The sequence below is a fragment of the Crocuta crocuta genome, unplaced genomic scaffold, assembly GCF_008692635.1.
Source record: "Crocuta crocuta isolate KB4526 unplaced genomic scaffold, BGI_CrCroc_1.0 scaffold61, whole genome shotgun sequence".
NCBI lineage: Eukaryota > Metazoa > Chordata > Mammalia > Carnivora > Hyaenidae > Crocuta > Crocuta crocuta.
The window spans coordinates 5,549,969-5,572,420 of record NW_027528369.1 but is presented as its reverse complement, the minus strand read 5'-3'; the positions used below and the strand labels follow the sequence as shown (position 1 = coordinate 5,572,420).

Here is a 22,452-nt window from a genome sequence, read left to right as displayed (position 1 = left end):
TTTAAAAAAAAAAAATCACTAATGATTGTACCCATACCTGAACAGTTCCGAGCCTTACGGCTTCCATTTAATGCTATCTTGAAGGTTCACCATGTGGTCCTGGGTTGTCTTGAAAGCTTTTATTTGCATTCTACCCAATTCTCCAGGACAAGCAATGCCTAAATTGGGGCACCCCCTCTATTTCCTCAGTGTCTTCCACCATTCCAGTTTTTGGCTTCTCTGATGATTATTCTTACTTTTCTTGGTGAAATTTTAATCTCTCTCGCTTCCCACTATTGATGAGGATACTGATGTGCTTATGTGAGCCTATACCTTCTCTCTCCTTTCTCCCCTAATTTTATCATCTTTACAGGACCCCGTGTGTAAATAATACAGCTGACCCTTGAACAACACAGATTTGAGCTGCAAGGGTACACTTATATGCAGGGGTTTTTTTCAAGATGTACAGTACTGTGAATGTATTTTCTTATGACTTTCTTAACAGGTTCTTTTCTCTACCTTAACAATACAGCCTAAGATACAAAGTGTGTACTGACTTTGCTGTTAGTAACAGACTATTATTAGTTAGGTTTGGGGAAGGTCAAACGTCCTATGTGGATTTTTGACTGCTTGAAGTGTTCAACTGTATTTGTCTTCCATTTTGTAACCATCATTCTTGCACAGAGGGAGACTTGGTTATCAAGCTTCCTTCCACACATACAGCAAAGCTAAAATCATGTTACAAGGGCCATCTAGATCCTACCATTAACCTTTTCCTTTTCCTATATTTGTTTTACCATGCAAATCCATCCCTCCGTCCAGCGTACAGGCGTCTTCCTTACTTGGAACTCTATCCGTGACCGTGTACTTCCCCCTGAACGCGTCAGCGTGCGTCTCATGAACTGGAACTCAATACCTGTTTACAGTGTCCTTAGGATTTAAAATTTGTTCATTTCATCGTGTGTAAATTTTAAATGTCCAATGTTCACCTCCCTTTGACGGAGCTTCTCTTAGGTTCAGCTCTGTCAGAGTAGAGCCTGATATGGAGCTTGGATTCACAAACCACGAGCTCATGACCTGAGGCGAAGCCAAGAGTCAGATGCTTAACTGACTGAGCCACCCAGACGTCTTTCTATCATAGGGTTTTTGTTGGCTTAATTTGTCCTCTCATTTTCTTCACTATGACCTCAGGGGACATATAGTCGTCAAACAGCACATATTTGAATGCATCCATTCTTTATCATCATTGAATGACAGTTTGGGTATAAAACTCTCAGGCCAAGCTTTTCCTTGGCGGATTTTGGGGACGTTGCTTTCCGTGAATAGTGAAGTGTTCTGCCCTCACCTCCCCTTCTAGGTGATGTGATTTCTTTTGTCATTGCTGGCAGGTCTGCAGGTCTGTTTTCTGCCTGGATGCCCACAGAGTTCCCACAGTCCAGTCCAGTCCCTATCAGGTGGCCCCTGCCCTCCAGTGACCGGGCGGTGCCATTCCGCTTAGAACGCACGTGCCTCCAGATCTGGAGAAGCGCGCCCCACGCCCGCCCCTCCTTTCAATGCCCAGGGCTCATTTCCTGAGCCGCCTTCATGCATCGTGGGGTTAAGGGTGGAAAGGTGTTGCCCAGTTTCACCAAGAAAGTGTTTGGTTCTGTTTTGTCCTTGTTGGTTTGGGTTGTTGTCATAGATGAAAGGGAAACTAGAGACATAATTTGAGGCTTGCTCAGAATTTTGGCTTTTTAGGGGTAGGGAAGGCCTGCAGAGGAGCAAGAATGTCCCTCCTCACTCTGCATCCCGGCTCTGGTCCTACAGCTGGGTGACCTTGAGCAAGTTAATTAGCATCTCCGGCCCCAAAGTGCTCATGCTTAAGAAGCAGAGATGATAAAAACCTCTTTCGTGGGACTGCTGTGAGGATTAGAGAGTTTAAGGCACAAAATACAATAAATGCTGTTTTCCTTCCTTCCTGAGCTCCATCTGGCTCAAAAGCTTAAGTGCGTCCCTAACGACAATGGGCAGAGTCTATTTCTGAGTTCAGAAGGCGTCCGATGCCTTATGCACAAGGGGATTGTTCATTTCATGCCTTCCTGGGACATGAATGTGCAGGCGTCACTGAATGCCGCACCGGAGTGTGGGAAGGCTCCCAGTTTTCACCATCCCTGACATATTGCTCCTTGTGTTTTAAATCTCTAAGCTAAGTCATAGCATTTTCTGGATTAACTGACACCATTTGGTGGCTGGGAAGGGAAGGTTCTGACCTCTCTCCCTGACATTGGGAGCAGATACAAAGCTTACATCCCTCATCCTTCAAGAGGACGTGGTAACGAGGCCATGACTGCAGAGCCTCCCCCCCGCCATCTGTGCAGGATGGGTCCAGGGGACATGGGTTAGGAGCACGCAAATGGTTACTCTAACAAGAAATCCGTCCTAACCCGTATTTATTTGACCAGTCTAAAACGGAACATTACAAAATTGCAGCTTCACTGCTGGGTTTAAAGTAGTTGATAGAGTGGACTTGCTAACCAAGACGGGCTGTCACAGACCAGATGCTGGGAACTTAGAGGAAACTGTAAAGATGCTGTTTCTAAGTTCTTATTTAACCTACTCTTTTGCTTAGGAACCTGTTTCCTGGGTGATAAGATGGGCAGCTGTGCTCTGAGGAGCAGCCTAAACGTGCACGTTCCGCTGCCCACCCCGAGGAGTGGAAGCAAGCTGGGACAGGAACCTGCATTTTCTAACCACGCGCCCACCTGGGTAAGGGCCCAGTGCCAGAAATGATCAGATTTATGATGCTAAGAAAGGTAGAAACTTAGGGAACACCTGAGACATTTCAAGTCTGGAAACCTCATGTCCTGTTTCCCTTTTATTTTTTTCAAAACAACACCAAGAAAAAAAGTCTATATTGGTCTATAAATCACTGAAATGAGTAATCTTTTCCTCCTGAAAAATGATCCTTGGGGAACAGTGACCTCAGGAGGGCTCCAGAAGAATCAAGGATCTTCTGTCTCCTGCCTCAGAAACAAATAAGGNAACTAAGGGTGGGGGGGCGGGGGGCACCTGGGTGGCTCAGTCAGTTAACCGACCAACTTCGTGAGTTCAAGCCCTGTGTTGGGCTCTGTGCTCAGAGCCTGAGATGCTTCAGATTCTGTGTCTCCTCTCTCTTGCCCTTCCCCTGATCATGCTGTCTCTCAAAAATAAACAAACTTTAAAAAAAATAAGGGGGGAAAGGGAATTCAACATGGAGCGATGGACTGAATGACTGTCAAACATTACACATGAAGTCCAGCAGAAGAGGAGAGAAACTATTTATAAGAAGAGCCTCATTTACAGACCAGCATCAAGCTCATGGGTCCTGAACCCCTTCCCGGGGGGCCTAAGTCCTTGCTTTGGGGGGGTGGATGGGGATGGGACTCCATGTCCTAAGAGCTGGCCATAGGTCCCGGCTTGGTCTCAGGCAGACCCAGTAAGACCCTTCATGAATCATGGAAGAAAAGGGTAGCCCGTGGGAGAAGTCTGCCTTCTGGGGACTCTGCATGCCTCAGGAAGGGGCAGATCTGAGATGGTAACTCACAGCTGCTCAGGGCCTTTCTCTCCCCCGGGAGTACAGTGCTGGCCCCGCAGAGGGCGGGAGCTGCCGTCACCCTGCAGCCCCTACACTGCCAGGTGGGTAACCCCCTAATGATGCAACGTTGCACACGGGCCTGAGAAGGGCCCAGCCTCCCCGCCTGCCCTGGTCTCTGCGCCAAACGGAGGGCTGTCTGCAGGCTAACACCGGCCAGGTCAGCTGTCCGAGCCATCCAGTCGGTTTTGTAACAATTTAATAAAAACCAAGGAGGAGTGTTTCTTTATGCTTTCTAAAACCAGCAGCACAGACCAAAAATGATGCTAGCCCAAACCGAACCTCTTAATTAAACTATCTTCAGAGCGCCTGGGTGGCTCAGTCGGTGGTGTCTGACTTGGGCTCAGGCCATGATCTCATGTCATGGTTCATTGGGCTCTGTGCTGACAGCTCAGAGCCTGGAGCTGCTTCGGATCCTGTGTCTCCCTCTCCCTTTGTCCTTCCCCTGCTCACACTGTCTCTCTTTCTCAAACGTTAAAAAAAAATTTTTTTTAAACATCTTACCTGATTTGATTCCTTTGATGGGGTAAGTGGCATGGGCGAGGAAGTTGGGATCACTGAACATATCTTCCTCGTAGACCACAAAGCGCAGAAACGCGAAGTTGGGGTCATAAATTTCAAAGGTCACCTTCTCCTGTGTTGGAGCCCAAATGGGGCTTAAGCCATTGTCATCTGGAAGGAGATCAAGGCTCAGCTGAGGCCCCATTCAAACTGGCCCTTCCTGGTAAAACTGCCTCTATGTCGGTCAACTTTACATCTCCTTAGCAGCCCTGTACGTATGTATGTAAGCCAAGATCTAAGAAATACTTTCTTCCTGAAGCAGTCCTGGTAAAGCTGCTCTCCTAGGTCCGGTACTTGGTGATCAGAGAGAGGAGACCACACCCCGTTGCTATAGTAACCACCTCAGCTCCCTGGGGTAAGGAAGGGGCAGGATGGCAGGTGCGTGTGGAAGAGATCACAGAGGGGAGGGCCACACCCCGCATCTGGCGAGGGAAGGGGGTCCAGCTCTCTAAAGCGGTGGAATGGCCGTGGGGTCTGGAGTTGTCAGTGTGCACCAGCCTCACAGAGCAAGGTAAGCAGCCACCCTGTTACCCCCTGAGAAATGCCAGTGGTGCTAGTGCACACGTGAGTTCATCAGGCTGCCTTTTACCAGAGCCAGTGATCCCAGGCCTTCAAAGTCTGACAGGTTCTTCCTGGCTTCAACTGGAAGAGCCAGCAAGCATTTCTCTGGGCCTCCCTTCCCTCTGAAGGACAAAATCACCCGTGTTAGGCTGCTGCCTTTGGGTCAGCCATACCCTGTGTGTCTCTGTCCCTTAGCCTTGGACGCCGTAGATAAAGTGGGTGGGTGGAGGGGGTATTGACCAAAGAGGAGCATCACTGCATCGGGGGCTGGCCCAGGACTCCCAACACAGAGAAACACAGCACCGGGTACCAGTCCACCCAGTTAATCATGGCCCCCTGTGTCTCCCCACCTCCCCAAGCTCAACCGTAGTGGACACAAAGGATACAGGAAAAGACCTGGTCCATAAAAGTATACAAAATCCCCACCATGTGCTGCAACTTACTCACAACTGTCGTCTTAAACTTGTTGTTGTCGTATTCAGCCCCACAGATTTCCACCTCCACAAAGGGACAGGCGATGCTTCGGCCAAGTTTGGGTAGATGGCGAGCCCCGAGAACCTAGGGCAACAAAGGTGAGGGCTGAAGTTCTCCCCACCCCAGCCTGGGAAGCAGGGACCAGTTCTACACGGGTGGCGTCGCCAGGGGCTCAGTCTGGGTTCTACGGTCCGACCAGATGAAGCCCAAGCCCACTGCAGTGTCCGCGCTGGAGACGCGGGGACCCCATGGTCTCCCTTTCATGGACGGGGCAGCAGGGCTGGAGAAAAGATGGTAAGGAGAAGCCAGGATCGGAGCCCCCAGGCCATCATACTCATGAGCCCCGCAAGCACAGAAAGGCATCCCCCCTCCCCCGCCCGGCGCCCAGCGAGAACCTATGGCCACGTCCCAGGAAAGGAGAGGGAGAAGGGGGTATTTTTAAAAAAAAAAAAAAAAAGACTTTTTCATTATATACCCTTCATTATTTTCTTCCTTATGAAACTACCTGCTGAGCCCAGTAAGAGATGGACTCCTACCTCACCCCTGCAGGCGACCTGGGGAGGTGACCAAGTCCCCTTCCTACGACCCAGGGGTGCACTGTAATTCAGATCCTGAAACAGTGACTTGATGGCTTCAACAAGATGACAGGTGTCACTGGGTGGAGGCCCGAGTTACCTTGACCGTCAGAGTCATCAGGATCTTGCGCTGGGACTCGGGCGGCATGGGGTCGTACTTCTCGGTCCTCATGCTCTCGGGCTGTAGGACGTAGCCCGTCCGCCCGTTGAGTGAGAACAAGGCGTGATTCATCTGCATGTACTTGTCTGCGAAGGCAAGGGAACGGCAGCTGTGAGGGAGGCAGGGCAAGGCAGCCTCTTGGGCCGGACGGGCTACGTGCAGAGTCAGTTATACCTGTCTCCAAAGTAATTTCAGGCGGTGGTTAAAATATGCGTTTCAAGAAAATCCCGACTGGTGAACACCATTCTAAGTATGACACGAACGCCTACTCAAAGCTGAAAATTTCTTAGAAAAAAAAAATTGGGGTTAATTTTAAAATTTCGCTTAAGGCCTGTTGCAGAAAGAAAAATCATTCTAACTCAAATGACAGGGGAAGATCCACACACGAAAGCGATCTGATAATGCGTGCTATAAATACAAGAACAGGTCGTAGGGAAGAAAACGCTTTGTAAATACGTGGTTCACGGCACGCATAATAAGGGAAGCCCTAACTATAACGTGCTTGTCATACTGGCGAAGCCTGAAAAGGTGGATTCAAACGTTTTCCCAAATGTGTTCCCACCCAGTCCCACTGGAGGGCGGCCTGGTGAGGTGTCTGAGCTCAGGCATTGCTGGACGCGGGTGTTCATTGGGTTTCCTCCGGAAAAGTTGGTCCAAACGCCAATGCACTAGGCTAGCACCTAGCCTGTACTTCTAAGAACTCCGTGCCACCGATCAGCTCCGCCATCTGTGAAGCGGTGCTCACAGGAGGCTACAGAAGTCAAGGCTGCCCGTAACAGCACATGAGGGAGAGGACCTCAACGTGCCTCAGTGTGGGGACCAGGTGAATAGATCAGGGACCCATTCAATGGCATCCTGTGCGGGCATAAAAACAACATAGTGTTGTTGATGAATAGATCTGTCAACAAAAGAGCACAGCACTGTGATTTCTGCTACCAGTTGTGTAAAAAGTTGTGCATGTTGGTTTTTCTCAGCAGGGAGTATCTCTGTAAGAGTCCGTCTGAGCAGGAAACCCTCAACTGAGGATGGGCGAGAGAAGAGCTTGCTAAAGACCGCCACCGAACACCTGGATCTGGCTGTGCCTGAAGCTCAGTGTCAACACCTGGACTTTTCCATTACAAGAGCTCACGTATTTCCTTTCTGGCTTAACCCTCACTGCTCAGCATCTGTCTCTGCGGGTCTGTCACACTGGCGGTCCCAGCAGACCGTGCCTGGAATGATGCCACCATCCCTGCTCCTTTACCTGGAGTCTGGAAATTGAGTGCCACCATCTGGGAGCCGCACAGCCAGAGGCGAAAGGGGTCGTAGTTGGAGGAGTCCACCCTCTGTCCCTTCGGGTAGACACGGGTCAGGCCCTTCTGATTGTACTTGAGGAGGTCGACGGGCTTCTGTCTGACAACACTGTCAGCCTTCGTCTCCACAAAGGAGCGGATTTCTCGGAAGTCGGGGTTTTCTGCACACAGAGAGGGAGTCCCCGTTTATTCTGTGCCTTGTGCGTTCTCTTAATGTTTGGTGCAAGGGCTGGATGTGCAGGCTGTACACTGAAACCAGGAACCTCAAGGCTAAGACCGTCAAGTGGTTATGATGCCATTTCCGTAACCAGTATTGCTGTGGATCCCAGTGTTTCCCCCAGCCTGCTAGTCTTGATGAGTATAACTTCTTGTTTAAAACCACCACAGCCTTGTACAGGAAAACACAAAGGCGGAACGGTTACAGGAAAGGAGGGCGGTGGGGAGTGGCCTCAGGGCTCAACAGGAGGAGGGCGTGTGAGGGTCTGGTTTACGCAGCAAAGAGGTTGTAGACACAAGACAAGTGAACCAGGCACCGTGGAGGAGGGAGAGTCGGCTGGGAGGGGAGAGGAGGGGACGGAGACAGAGGTACAGGAATGGGCAACTACTGTGGCCCATAACCACGCAGAATCTGGCCGAGTCTGGTTCTGAGCCACCCCCCCGCTTCCCTGCAGGTGGAGGGGCCCAGGGCCCAGTCCCTGATCACTGGGGTTCAGTGCTGTTTCTCTGATCCTCTATCCTGGACTCAGGTTCTCAAGATCAAAGAAAAGGGGAAGAAAATAGGAACGGGTTTTCCTAGGTCAAGGAACTTGCTCCCTTGGATAATGTGAGAAGATTCATTACTGAATCCTCTGGGCCAGCTGAATGGCCCCCAGAGGCATCCAGACCCTGAGCCCGGAAGCCTGTGACTGATTACCTGGCAAGGGGACTTCGTGGGTGTCATTCAATTAATGAGCTTGAAACGGGGAGATCATCAGGGCCCTAAATGTAGGGCCCATATCATAGGGAGGTTGGGGGAGATTTGGCCACAAGCCCCGGAATCCCAGCGGCCACTACAAGAGGCAAGTCACGGATTCTACCCTTGAACAGGGCCCTGCTGGCACCTGGCCTTCAGCCCCGATGACACTGCTGTTGGACTTCTGGCCTCCAGGACTCCGAGCGAACAAACGGGTATTGCTTTTAACCACCAAGTTTGTCCTAAACTTATTAGAGCCATAGTGGGAGACGCCTGCGCCCTCAGCAAGGGTTTTCCTCCTGAAGGTACCAGAAGAGCCTCTTTGGGCTGCGTGCTCTGAGAGCACCTGAGAAGGAGCAAAGAGCCTCTCTCCCTTCGCCCTCGGACAGCACCTGACTCAGAAGGAAACCAGGGTTTCCAGCAAAGGGAGGGGGCGGAGTCAGAAGAAGCGGTACCTAAACTGTCCTTGGTCTTGCTGGTCGGCTTGCAGTAGACCACCAGGTCCGAGAGCTCGATGGCGATGGACTGGTTCTTCTCCCAGTACTTCATGTTGTTCTCCTGTGGGAGCCACCCCCCCCNCCCCATCATCCTGGCTCTGCCAGTCCCAGAGATCTCTCCTTCTGGACTCCACCTGAATCATGCCTACTCCAGGAAGCCTTCCTGGATAACTCCAACCAGGATGAGGACAGGGATGGTACCAGTCACCCCCAGTGCCCACACCTGTCCCCACAGAGGCATGCATGGGTAGCATGGATTCGGGTGACTGGGGGTGATGTGGTAAGAATGGCCGAATAGCACCTGGTGCAATAGCAGGGACTGGAATCAGACACAGGTTCAAAAGCTGGCCCTCTGCTTACTGGCTGTGTCCACTGAGCACATCATATAGTCTCTCTGTGCCTCAGTTTCCACAACTATAAAAGGAGGCTAACCAGCATACTCCCCTCTTCAGGTACTCAGATTTAAGCCAGGAGCCCCTTGCACCCCACCAGGTGTGTGGCAGGGGTCCAGAGTGCCCCCCAACACTGCCTCCCCTAATGACAACAAAATTGAATCAAACAAGGGTGGGTGGGACACGCCACACCTGTGTCAAATTCCAGAACCCTGGCCTCACAAAGCACAGAGCGATGACAAGTCCGGGGTGTCACTTTTCCCTACTCAGCAGACAACGATGTACATTCAAGAATAAGACCCGTTGCTGCTTCAAAACTGTCTTAACGGTTCCTCTGCAGCCCACGGGGCTCCCTCAGAACCTGAAGGCACAGCTTCACTGGTCAGGCTTTGGAAACGCACTAACGAGACAGATCTTAGTGGCTGGTCTTTTGCCGTCCACCGTGAAATTACAGAGCCTGAAGCAGGGTGTCAGGGACAGACGTGACTGTGAGGCCGTGGCCAGGAGTCACCGGCAGTGAGCTGAGCCTTTATGGTGTCGGTTCCCCAAGGGCCAGGGGGTGGGGGGATGGGGAGGGTGCCCCTTCCTGGTTCCCAAACCCGCTCCTCCTACAGCTGGTTGTGCCCAGAGCAGATTGCTGCTGCCTGCTGTCTTCTTAACCTTCACACATAATGATGAGAATTAGCAGATGTAAGAACCAATTAAGGAGGAAGGTAGATCAAAGGGGACAGGAGCCTTGAAGAGCCANGTCTTCTTAACCTTCACACATAATGATGAGAATTAGCAGATGTAAGAACCAATTAAGGAGGAAGGTAGATCAAAGACAGGGGACAGGAGCCTTGAAGAGCCCAGCCTGATTTCAGAAGCCTTCGTCCCAGGGCAGAGCACCTTCAAGCAAGTCTGCACTTTTCTCCAGTAAGAGCAGTGCAGGGAGCCAGCATGTGCTGCGTCCCTTCTCCTCCGGGCCCACACTCCGTCCATGCCGCAGGAGGCTCGGGTGCCCGAGACCAAGGTCGACGGGGCCCAGCTGCTCACGGCTCTCCCCACAGCGTCTTCTCCAATCCCAGCCAGGGGTGTGGGCGGGAGGGACCCGAATGCTAGAGCACGTTCGGGAAGCTCATGTCACGTGCTAATGGTGCCACATCGATCATGATGGCCACCATTCAACCAGCATGGGGGCCGTATGGACCAGATGGGGGGGAACTCCTCTTTCAAATGAACCTCAGGGTCATGTTGCCCCCGCTGTGCCGCATCAGACGCCCAGAAGGGCAGCGGGGATGCCCCCATCAACAAAAGCAGCAACAGCCGTGTTGGCCACAAGCTCGTGGTTCACTCCAAGTGCCCGGTGATGGTGTGACAAGCCTCTAGTCCCTGACTAGACTCGGGCACAAGGAAGGGCAGCGGGCCCCGCCAAAGAGGATGCCCATCTGCCCAGCCCCTGCAGAAAGCATTCTACGGTAGGCGATATCACCCTAGGGTGTTGAAAGGGGAGTCAGGGGGCTTCTGTGACCAGAGACTGGCCAAGATGTGAGACTCCCCAGGGGGAAGGAAAGACCGGGCCACGGGGCAGGGTGGGGAGGTCATAGGGACCCGCGAGGTCCTGGCAAAGCTTAGACATCAGTCCTTTGGGTCAGTATCTGCCTTAAAAGCAACTGGGCCCGTGGGACTCCTGCAGTCTCTTCGCAGGTTGGGGCCACAGGAAGGAGTGGACGGCACCTGCTCCATCATCCAAGATACGGCAACTCGGCCCCATGTGCTCACAGTAGGACGGGGGATGCTTAAGGGCCGGCGTCTGAGCGCTGCTGCGAGTCGGGCCCGGGACCCACCGCCCTTCGTGCATCAACTCATTTTGTCCTTCCCGCATCTTGTGACTTAGGGATTTGGCTCATCTTACAGACAAGAAAACTGAGGCCCAGAGAAATGTGGTTACTTGCCCGGGGTCCAGCCCTGCCTGAGTCTGAACCTCCTGTTCTCACCCATGACATCGCCCTTCTCACGCTAGCGCTCCAGTTACGATAAACCCTGAGAAGCCCACTTCCGTCTAGAGCAGAGGGACGTGAGCTCAGGCAAGCCCTGCTATGGGAGAGGGTCCAGGCTGCATGATATTTACAAACAAGAAAAACATTCAAAAGGAGGAACACAAGGTTTTCGTGTTAAGATCCGCGGGGCCAGCCAGGCCCCACACCGAGTATCACCCCCCACATGCCAAGCCTTCTGAAGGTTCGAACGAGCCCTAGCTTCCCAGGACACCACAAATGTCCCTTTCCTCCCCGTGATGGTGGGCAGCCCTATCGCCCAAACCCTCAATGGGAAGAGCCGGGCCCCAGCCCCCGCCTCCGCCGGGTTAGCCCAGATGAGCCAAGCGCCTACCTTGGTGTCTATCTTCCAGGTGATCTCCCGGATGCTCTGAAACCACTCAAAGAGCTCCTCCACCCTGTCCGTGGCAAACTCCACCGGGGGGTCGCCCTGCTTCTTGGGCTCCAGGATGAACACGAACGGCTTCTGGTTTTTCCCCTGTGGGGCTTTCACTGCAGGAGAGAAAAACCAAAGTTCTGAGCAGCCTCCTGGAAGGCCAGACTTCACACCTGCCCAAGCCTCCCCTTTCACGAACCCAACCCAAGTGCCACTGCTACAGCCGTAGTCAGCGTGGACCGGGGCATCTGTCTTAGAGCAGATGGGGTCCGGCCTCTTTACCCACGTCACAGCCTGGGAGACGTGGTGGGCTGAGTAGCGTTCTCCCAGCAGCTCCATCTGCCTCCTGAGCTCCTGCCCCTGTGAATGTGACCTTGCTTGGAAACAGATCTTCGCCGATGTACTTGAGGAGATCCCTCTGGACTTGGGATTTCTAAATCCAACGACTAGTGTCCTTACCAGAGGAAGGGGAGGGAAATTTGAGACACAGACACAGGAAAGACGGCTGCTGAGAACAGGGGCAGACATTGGAACGGTGCAGCCACAAGCCAAGGAGCACCAAGGATCTCTGGCAGCCACCAGAGGCTAGGAGACAGGCATGCGATAGATGCTCTCTGCAGAGAAAGAATTTTCTAGAAAGAAAAGGCCACGAGAGGAGACACTATCTGCTTCGTAACGTCACGGGCTGAGATCTCTGGGTGCTTCTACACCAGGTGACATTCTAAAGCAGATTACGTGCGCCGACTCTCAGTCCTCATCACGCCCTTTTGGGCGCTACTCTTCTTATGTTACAGGAGAGGAAACAGACTCCTCAGGGGGGAAGTGATGCGTGGAAGGTCACAGAGCCAGGAGTGCCAAAGCTGAGGCTCAAATCAGACCCGGCTCCGAGCTCCCCCTTTGTTGCCCCGGGGCCAGCCTCCTGCGCTCTGCAAATATAATGCAGGTGCCCGAACAGCGAGGCAGGTGGGGGTCCACCCCCGGTTCATCTCCTAACTCGCCACAGGACCTCAGCCAGGTCCCGTGGTCCATTAGGGGCGTGGGTTCCTCATCTGTGAATCAGAGCACAGACTCCGTGTCCTACGTGCACAGGCCGACGGCCGGATGGCCTGCAGCCGCCTCCCTGCCTGGGGCTCCTCTGAGACCAGGCCCTGGGGGACGTGGGTGGCACTCCACGCTAAGACCATGAGTGCACGTACCAACGTTATAGGTGTTGAGATCCAGTATTCCTCTGCAGAGAGACCCTAAGGGATTGTCCTCAATAATCTGCGAAGAAACAAGACATAACTCAAGTTAGTCTTAACGGGAATAATAAAAAGACAACCAGATTCCAAAGCAACCGTTTACCAGAGACACCGCCTGCAGAACTGTTTAAAATGCATTTTCATTACAGGATCCACCCATGGGGAGAGCGCTAAATAATGAAGCCTGTGCTGACGGGGGCCCAGCCGTGAGCGGGCGCCAGCAGGCCCAGCAGTCATTTTCCAATCTGTACAAACAAGCCTCCTGAATTCCAGAACAGGTTTGGAAGCGTTTCCATGGGTCTCGTTTCAAAAACCCTCCTAGGCGCTCATTCTGACATTACTAGGAAAGGGGTCCGTCTAGCCTCCTGCAGCCCAGCTCAAGAACTTTCTGTGGCTTCCCGTGTCCTCGAGGAGCAATAGCCACGCTCTGGGGTCCGTCTGAAGGCTTTCCGGGCCCTGGTCAGCATGCCAGCTCCACGGCACATTTGCCACATCCCAGGGTCCACGTGCGACAGAGAGTGTCGTGGGCTCAGGAGCTAGCAGACCTGTGTGCCCCCACTGCCTGTAGCACCCGCCCCCACCCCCCCAGCCCAGGGCTGACGGTGGGGTAAGAGCAGCATGGGACGGACGCAGCGAGGGGCCACGTCCCTGCCACAGGCCCGGGATGCTGGACACGGCCACGCTCCCACCACCACACCTTTGATGAGGCTGTGCCTCCCGCCTGGGTTCCCTTCTGCCGATCTTGCTATCCATCTCTAACTTGACTTCTACTGCTCAAATGCGCATTACTCCATGCAGTCCTCCCAGACTGCCCCAACTCCCTTCGGGAGTTCCTTGGGCTGGAAGAGGCCTTCAAGCGCTCGTGATGAGTCTGTCCTTGGTCCAGGAGAGAACAACCTGACAGCGGATGTTCCTTAGGCCTCCTGGGCAAGAGGCGGCTGGGGGGCAGAAGCCAGGTTTTGTAGCGTCTCCCGGAGGGCCTCGATTTGCCGCCACTTAAGCCCACCTGCTTACTCACGCCAAGCACGTCCCCAATGTCTGGCGGCCGAACTAAATGTGTTTCATTTACAAGCTGCTTTAAGCAAAGGACAAATTCCCCGTTTGGCCATTTTCACTCCGGAGGGAATTGTCCTGCACAGGCAAAGCCGTCCAGCCCATGGCGGCCTGATTAAAACATGACAGGCTTGTCACGGTGACTTTCACCCCCAACGACTCAGGGGACAATCCCAATTTCCCTGTCACTCTGTTGTCCCTGTCCCAGGGCTCCCCGGGGACCACAGGGCAGCAGGTGTAAAATGAACCCGCGGAGATGGGTCCGTGGATTCGTTGAAGAGCAGGGTCCGCGCGGCCCCTGTGGGAGGACCCGGACTCACCTGCTTTTCCAGTTCTTCCACGTCGACCGTTGAAATGTCCTCGACATAATTGGACGGGAAGTACTGCTGGATTCTGGTCCCATAGTCCCCTTTCCACCTAGAGAAAAACAGAGGGCATGAGACGGCCTTCGCGGGCAGCGTTAATAATCCATCACTGTTCACTAGATCCCAGCTGCTGGCTGTGGAAAGGCGGCGAGTGGCCAAGTGACCAGAGGCGGTGGTCATTCTCTCTGACGACGGAGCATTTCACAGGGGTCCTCTGCTCCTTTCAAATCAGCAACGAGTGAGCGGCGGGTCAGTGTCCTCCCTGTAACAGAATTCTAACGTCTGGTCAAAGACACCAAAAGTTTCAGTGCTTTAAGTGGACGTCAAAGGCCGTTTGAGACAAAAGCTCAAGTCTAGAGCAGACCCAACCCCATTTCAGGGAGAGCTGTGACCTTAGGAGTCAGGATGGGGTAAGGAAGGTTCTGGAGCCTGATGGCCTAGAATCAAATTCCAGCTCCACCGCCAACTACATGGGCGCTCTGTGCCCCAAACTCTCCATGTGTAAAATGGGGATAATCCAAGTGCCTCCTTCAGAGAATTGCTTTTGACATTTATTTTTGAGAGACAGAAACAGAACATGAGCAGGGGAGGGGCAGAGAGAGAGGGAGACACAGAACCTGAAACAGGCTCCAGGCTCCAAACTGTCAGCACAGAGCCCGATGTGGGGCTCGAACTGAAGAACTGTGAGATCATGACCTGAACTGAAGTCAGACACTTAACCGAGCCCCCAGGCACCCCCTCTCCTCAGAGGATTCTATGGGAACCACAGGGCTAAGCACGTGCTGAGCAGTATTATCTAGTATACAGTAAGTGCTCAAATAATGAGTGCTCAATAATGCTCAATAATGTTAGTTCCTGTTACTCAGCTAAATACGGCTCCTCTCAACCTTCTTCCCTCCTCTGACAGCACTGATAACAAGGGACATGACTCGTCTCTGTACGTGTCTCAACTCCACCAAACTGTGGTCATCTCGAAGATTCTCCCCCTAAGTAGTGCCAAGGGACGCAGGGCCACCCCCTCCACTGCCCTCCCCTGGGCACCCTCTGCAGCCAGGGGGCTCTTTCCAGAACCCATCTCTGACCACACCACACCCACAGCTCCCCAAGTCTTCAGAATCAAGCCCAGACCCTTTCGCCCAACCCCAGGGACTCTCGGACCTTAACTCTTGGCTTTCTGGGACTCAGACTTGACCCTCATCCCAGACAACCTGTCACCCCCACCCTGCCACCCCTGTCATGCCACCTAGCTTCTATACCTTGGTCCATGCCCTTTGTATCTAGCTTGTCCCCACTAGCCATTTAAGACTCCGCTCAGCATGCCTCTTCCAGGGAGCCTTCCCTGACTGCCGCCTAGGCTGAGTGTTCTTTCTCTGTGGCCTCTGTCCCCACAGATGTGGAGGCAGTCTGTACCTTTTCTAGAACGTCTACCTCTGTCTTCCCCACTATGTGGGACCTTTCTCGATCTTATCAAATCGGTACTCGGGGGTGGTGGGAAGCACTTAGTAAATGTTTGTTGATCTGAATACAAGCAGAGTGAGGACTGACTATCCCACGGCCTGGTGGAAATACAGGTTTGCTGGACACCCGCCTCACCTCCTTTTCTCCAGACCCATTTCAGGCAAAGACTGCCTGTATTCAGGGTGACTTGTATATACTGCTTGGCACAAACTAGGCAGGTCATACATGTTGTCCAGTTATAATTATTTAAAAAAAATTTTTTTTTTTTTTTAGTATTTACTTTGGGAGAGATAATCTCTTTAGTATTTATTTGGGAGACAGAATCCCAAGCAGGCTCTGCACTTTGAGCGCAGAGCCCGACACGGGGCTCGATTTCACAAACCGTGAGATCATGACCTGAGCCGACATCAAGAGTGGGATGCTAGGGGCGCCTGGGTGGCTCAGTTGGTCNCATTAAAATTTTTTTTTAAATTAAAAAAAAAAGAGAGTGGGATGCTTAACCAAGTGAGCCACCCAGCGCCCCCAGGTGTAGTTGTTAACAATAGCATTCGCTTTATGTGGAAACTAATTTGACAATAAACTATTTGCAAAAAAAAAAAAAAAAAAAAGACAAAAAACAAACAAAAAAAACCAATAGCATTCGCTTCACTCTCAAGTGCATCCCAGTTTGGACAAAACCCCCGCCATATTGGAAGGAGGCGGAGAGGATGCACAGAAAAGTGGCACAATGCCAACACCCCACTAGGTGGCGCTGTTGCCACCAGACCGAAAGAAGGGAGGGGCCTCAGCGGGGCAGACAAGTGCTTAACAAGCTGCCCTTCAGATTTCTCCCTCAGGTCCAGCTATCTTGCAGGAGAAAGGGACGCCGCGCTTGTGAATCGAATCCCTGGGGGTGCCCGTGGTTACGAACAAGTTCTTATTGCTCGAAGGGAGAAATAATCTTACCAACGCACCCATCCAGGGGCTTAGGGATGGGCGGCGCAACTTGTTTCAAATTTTTTCCCCAGGTGAAAAGAGACAAAAGGCCATTGAACCCCGCACACCCAGGGACCTTCGACCTAAAAATGTCCCTGCTTCAGTCCAGGGTGGGCCCACTGCCCAGGACTAGGCAATAGCAGAAGAGTTTGAACTTAAAATAATACACCGGCTCATGTCGCGGGAAGGGCCTGCACTATCCAGTGGCTGCACGACCCTGGAAAGCCTCATCTGCCATCTCTGTAAAGTGGTGGGACCCACAGTCAGCTGCGAGGGTTGGAATGAGAATCCGGTTAGACCATGTATGAAAGCAAGTGGCACAGAGGAAGGGCTCAGTAAGGGGCAGCTGCTGTTATGATATGATGTGAAACATGGTGGTTTATCCACTTTTCTGAATAGAGCATGGATCAAACCACCTTCCCAGAGAGGGTACAAGAGTCCAAGCCAGCCCAGAATGGCAGAGAAAGGGGGTCAGAGGTCAGCCAGGACCTGAGTCTCACTGGCAAGAAGGGACAAGTCAAGTTCGTCCTGCAAGCAGCCCAGCAGCCCCTCAGCCTTACCAGCCCCAGGGCTCCTTGGAGACGTTGTGAATGAGGGCCCCGCGGCAGAAGCTCAGCTCATCGTTTCGCTTGGCTTTGTAGTCGTACAGAGCTTTGACGGTCCTCTGAGGCTTTCAGGGAAAACAAGAAGGAGAAGGTCAGGCTGGGCCACAGAAGCAGAGAGAGGGGTCTGCCTTCATTGGTTTGGCTCTTTAGGGAACAAGCGGCTTCAGTCCAAGGTTACGGCACCATCTGCTGGCAAAGAGCTAGTAGTGCAATGCAAAGGAGCTCCCAAAGTCACCAGGGAGTGGGCTGAGGGCTGGCCCAAGGTCAACCCGCTGATAAGTGGCTGAGCTCAGAAATAAATCTGTTATGGCCATAGTTCATGACGGTCTTCTGTAAGAAGCGATGTGGGTTCTAGGTGGATGTAAGGACATAATTTTCCCCCATGAACTTGACAGGTCACTGTCAGGCTCCAAGGCTGTAAGGTGCAGCCAGTGGCAATAGGAGGTGCCATATAACGGCTTTCATGAGGAGCAAGTCTCTAGCCTGACAGAGGGCGGGAGAGGTCCTTTTGTCAAGTCCTCCACGAACGACAGAAAGAAGCGTGTACTGGGTGACCGAGTCGGCAGGCAGCACGACAAAATGACGAAGGCACGTGTCCCCGAGCCACACTGCCTGGGCCGGTGTCCCAGCCCCGTACCTTGCTGGCTACGCCACAGGCACGGAAACAGTGCCGGATGCATGGGGCTGCTGGGGGCTTAACGGACGGCCACATGCTCACAAGGCTCGGTATGTGGCCATCCATGCACGTCACCTATTAATGACCAGTCTAGTCCTTCCAGTTCCAAGAACTCATCCAAAGGAAATGATGCAAAGAGACACCCAAAGCCTCACAGGTGGCGTTCCTTTTAGTGCTGACCGGAACACCACACACATGGCCCCGGACAGGGCCACAGCTAAACAGTACAGCCGCCCAGAACATTCTGTGGCATTAAATACAATCTTTTAAAGTCAAGACTGCGAGCCACGTATTTCACCTAAATTACCTGGCCTACCAGTTTGAGCCAGAACATTCATGAGGCACATTAGCAATGGAGAAATTCACAGAGGACCGAATAGCAAGCGAACAGAGCAGAACAGAAATGGCAAGCGTGGGTGGTGGGGATTGTAAAACACATCTCCACGCGGGCAGAGACCCAGGAATGCAGGCAGCGACTCAGGAGGAGAACGGGGCTAATTATTTTTCTCCTCTTCAGAGTGGGGCGTTTTTTTTTTGTTTTTTTTTTTTTTAACGGTTCAACCATTCTCTGTTCTCGTGATACTGGTAATTTTATTTTGAGGCGCTCGCCACAGTCTGGCAGCCAGCGACTGAATGCAGCCACAACCGTGTTTTACTTGCCTCACTTAGTATAGGAAGGTTTTCTCTACAAGTTGGGTTAGTTGCCAGGATTTAAAAATGGGGCAAATTCACAAAAGGCATCGGATGGCTGGTGCACCTTGAGGAATCAGGAGACCTGGCCTGCTCTCTGCAAGGCAGCCATCAAGCGACAACAGGGTGCAGCTGCCTTCGAGATGGGGGCGTGAGTCCCTCAGTTTACCACAGTCTCCACCATCCCGACACCCAGCTGACGTGAGGCCATGTCATTCTCCTTACCAAAGCCTTCTTACCTTCCAATAAAAGTCCCCTAATAATTTCACACACAGCCCATTTGTCCACACCCTTCTGAGCCTTCATTTCTTGCCAAAAGGGATTTGCATTGGCCAGTGATGGAAGGAAGGAAGGAAGGAAGGAAGAGAAGGAAAGAAAAGGAAAGAAAAGGAAAGAAGTTCATCTCTGGATTTCTACAGAGCCCATCAGCAGGGCTCCTTCCTCAGCAAGGATTATACATGAACTGTGTACCACATGCATCCCTGCCCCGAACAGAAAATTCACCATCGTTATTCCTCTGCGGCTCAAACTCTGTGTGAGATGGAGCCAGAGCAAGGAGCTGGGGGCAAAGACTAAAAACCCGTCCCCACCTGCGTGAAGTCACACAGCAGTCAGAGTGGGAACAGGAGATAACGTGCACGTGGCAAAGGGGTCAGTGAACCAAACGGAATTCATCAACACCACGGGCGCAGTCGGTGAGCAGGAAACATTTGAAAGATTTTTAATTAGAAGCCGTTTGGCTCAAAGGTGGTTCATCAAACCTCAGAATTTTAGAAAGGCGCTGTTGCGTTTGGGCAGAATGTGATTAACCTCTTCCCAGAAACTAGATGTCACATTGTCAATCATTTCTTCGCAGAAGGGAGAAAAAAAATGCGGGGGAGGGGAAGCCAAGCTTGCCCACGTGCTCCCTTGCCCTGCTGAAGCCGGGGGAGCAGAGGAGGGGACCCCGTGTCATGCTGGGCACCGGGTAACGGTGTGGATTGGAAGGCTGGCACTGTACCATAGAAGGGTTGATTTCGCTGGGGTCCACGTACATTCTGCTGACGTCATAGAGGGAGTTTATGTCTCTTTCCTGAAAGAGAACAAAGCGGGATAATTGGAAGCATCTGAGCTCCTGAAAAGGGTTCCAGACAACTCTCAGGCACAAGAGGTGAAACCTCAGTTTAACTGCTACCTCCTGGCAGAGACGGTGAGAAGCCCAAACGGGAAAGGTGACCCGCGCCTGAGGGAGGGCCCTGGGCTGGCGTGCTGGGTGCCGGGCACTCCACTCCTTTGAGAAAACACAACCCCGAGACGCAGGGCATGCTGCCGGGAGTGCNGAGTGCACAGGCCCCAGGAGCCCGGCGTCCGCCTCTCCCTGCCCCCCGTCCCGCAGCGGCAGACTGGCCACCGTGGAACCATCTATACGATGGGAACTGGCAGAGGCCACAGACCCAGACGGGTCACGTTAACTTGCACATGCTGGAGGCCCACCCTGGCCTCCCTGTGATGTCTGTCACTGTCCCTCAGGGCCACCCCGGGGCTTGTGCCGTGGCNATGTTTTAAGCCCCTTAAGGAGACCTTTTCTGAGCTCTCAGCTCAGCCCAAGGCAGCACCCGCCCTCCTTTTATCTGCTTCACTGCAGTCCACCAGCCTGGGCTGCAAGCCCCTCCCGAACTTAAACTTCCCCAGGCAGCGTCTGTTCCCCACACTTCCAGTAGCTTGAACCGGCCCTGGCTCCTGGTGGCTGTAACCTCAATCTGTCTTCCACACGTTACTGAATCCATGGGACAGGAACAGAGACCTGGTCATCAAATCAGGGCTGTTCTCCGCTCGGCATAAAAGCCAGTGTCTCCCAGGGCCCCACCCAGCCCTGCACCACGCCGTCCCTGTGAGCCCCATCCTTCCTCAATTCTCCTCCCACCCTGGCTCGCCCAATTCCGGCCACAATGGCTGCTTCTCTGTGCCTCCCGTCATGTCCTCACCTCAGGACCTTTGCACTTGCTGTTCCTGCCCCCCACCAACTCTAGCATCTGCTCAAATGACTCCATCTCAATGACATCTTTCCCGAGCACCCTTTCAGCGCCGCAGCGCCTTCCCCATCACTGTATCTACTTCTCCACCTGCCCGGCTTTCCTCTGTAGCACTTGTGGCCACCTGATATGTGATCTTATTTATCTCACTTGTTACCCGTCCCCCACACACTGCACTATGCAGCATGAGGGCAGAGCCTCTGTCCCCAGGACCTAGGGTCGTACCAGACACGTGAGAAGGGCTCGGCAAAGGTCCGCTGAATGACAGCCCCCAGGTCACCAGGTGGCTGAGTGCCTACCATATTGTAGCGCTCCAGCAGCTCAGGCGTCACGGGGTAGCGCAGCCGCATCTTTCGGTAGAGTGCGTGCTTCTCGTAGTAACTGACTAGCTCCACGAGGCTCTCGAAGTAGGCGGAGGTCCCCAGCACAAAGTGCCGGCCGTCCCGATGGATGCGGCAATGCTTCACCTTGCCCCTGGCCCTGGAGAGGGAAGACCACACACAGGGAAGGCGAGCTGAAATCCGCAACCCCAGACAACTGCGAGGCAAGCCCTGCTAATTACAAACAACCTGCTTATCCATCCTTAGGGGGCCAGAGACATAAACCGGGTACAGCCGTCCTACAAAATGTAATGATCTTTTCAAAACAGACACAGAAGAGCCTGTACGCTACAAGCAATACTGCTAGTTCCTCTGGTCTGTCCCCCACCTCCTCCTCCCCAGTTACAGGACTTGACTTTGGGAAGGTCCTGGTGTCTAGATCAGGGTTAGCCAACAATGGCCCGAAGGCCAAATCTGGCCCACGTACACCACCACCACCACCCCGTCCCCGCTGCTGCCCTCACTTTTGTAAATAAAGCTTTATCGAAACACAGCCACGTTCATCCGTTTACATACTGCCTGTGGCTGCTTTCACCCTAGGTGGCCGAGCTGACGGGAGCTGGGATAGAGACCACATGGCTCACATGGCCTGAAATCCTCTGGTCCTTTACAGGAAATGTTTGCTGATCTCTACTCGAGAGCTCTGGGATTTGATGCCCAAATCCTTCGATCTTATCTGCAGTGGTCCAATAGGAACAATGGTTTGTTTTTCCAAAAGGTAAACACGTCTTTTATCACCTCACCCAGTTGAAAAAAAGAGGTGGAAAAATCTAAACCGGAAAAAAATCTTCAGTCTTACCAGCTTTTATTGGCAAGAACAGAAGCATTTAGGAAAACAAGTTTTGATCCCAACTTCACAGCCAAAGCATCTCATTAAAACTGTCTCAAGGCGTAATTATTATGGGCAAATGACTTATCTTTTAAAATTTTGCACCTTACGTTTTGTTTTAAAAAACACATCCTATGAAGCCATCTCTTCATTAAGTCCTGTGACAAAAATGCTATAAGACTTTTGCCTCAGTGGCAGAACGTTTGCAGTAATATTTTATTATCCCAGCCTTCAGCCTCTACTACAAAGCTGTCATCATCAAGACAGTATGGCATTGGCACAAAAACAGACACACAGACCAATGGAATAGACTAGAGAACTCAGAATTGGACCCACAAATGTACGGCCAACTAATCTTTGACAAAATAGGAAAGAGTATTCAATGGAAAAAAAAAAAACAGCCTCTTTAACAGATGGTGCTGGGAGAACTGGACAGCAACATGCAGAAGAATGAAACTAGATCATTTTCTCACACCGTACACAAAAATAAACTCAACATGGATGAAGGACCTGAACATGAGACAGGAAACCATCAAAACCCTAGAGGAGAAAGCTGGAAACAACCTCCTTGACCTCCACTGCAGCAATTTCTTACTTGACACATCCCCAAAGGCAAGGGAATCAAGAGCAAAAATGAACTATTGGGACCTCATCAAGATAAAAAGCTCTGCACGGCCAAGGAAACAATCCATAAAACTAATAG

General features: G+C 52.4%; 1 protein-coding gene across 1 annotated transcript in view; it reads right to left on the bottom strand.

The window, feature by feature from the left end:
• Positions 1 to 22,452, bottom strand: part of PLCG2 (phospholipase C gamma 2) — a 165,349-nt gene that overhangs the window by 24,807 nt on the left and 118,090 nt on the right. Inside the window, exons 19-29 of the mRNA XM_077754063.1 lie at positions 20,840 to 21,020; positions 19,529 to 19,600; positions 17,118 to 17,227; positions 14,080 to 14,176; positions 12,662 to 12,728; positions 11,424 to 11,581; positions 8,620 to 8,722; positions 7,164 to 7,373; positions 5,861 to 6,006; positions 5,155 to 5,269; positions 4,094 to 4,261 (exon numbers count right to left, since the gene is read on the bottom strand). Coding sequence (XP_077610189.1) covers positions 4,094 to 4,261; positions 5,155 to 5,269; positions 5,861 to 6,006; positions 7,164 to 7,373; positions 8,620 to 8,722; positions 11,424 to 11,581; positions 12,662 to 12,728; positions 14,080 to 14,176; positions 17,118 to 17,227; positions 19,529 to 19,600; positions 20,840 to 21,020 — 1,427 coding nt within the window. The remainder of the gene's footprint in view (positions 1 to 4,093; positions 4,262 to 5,154; positions 5,270 to 5,860; positions 6,007 to 7,163; positions 7,374 to 8,619; positions 8,723 to 11,423; positions 11,582 to 12,661; positions 12,729 to 14,079; positions 14,177 to 17,117; positions 17,228 to 19,528; positions 19,601 to 20,839; positions 21,021 to 22,452) is intronic.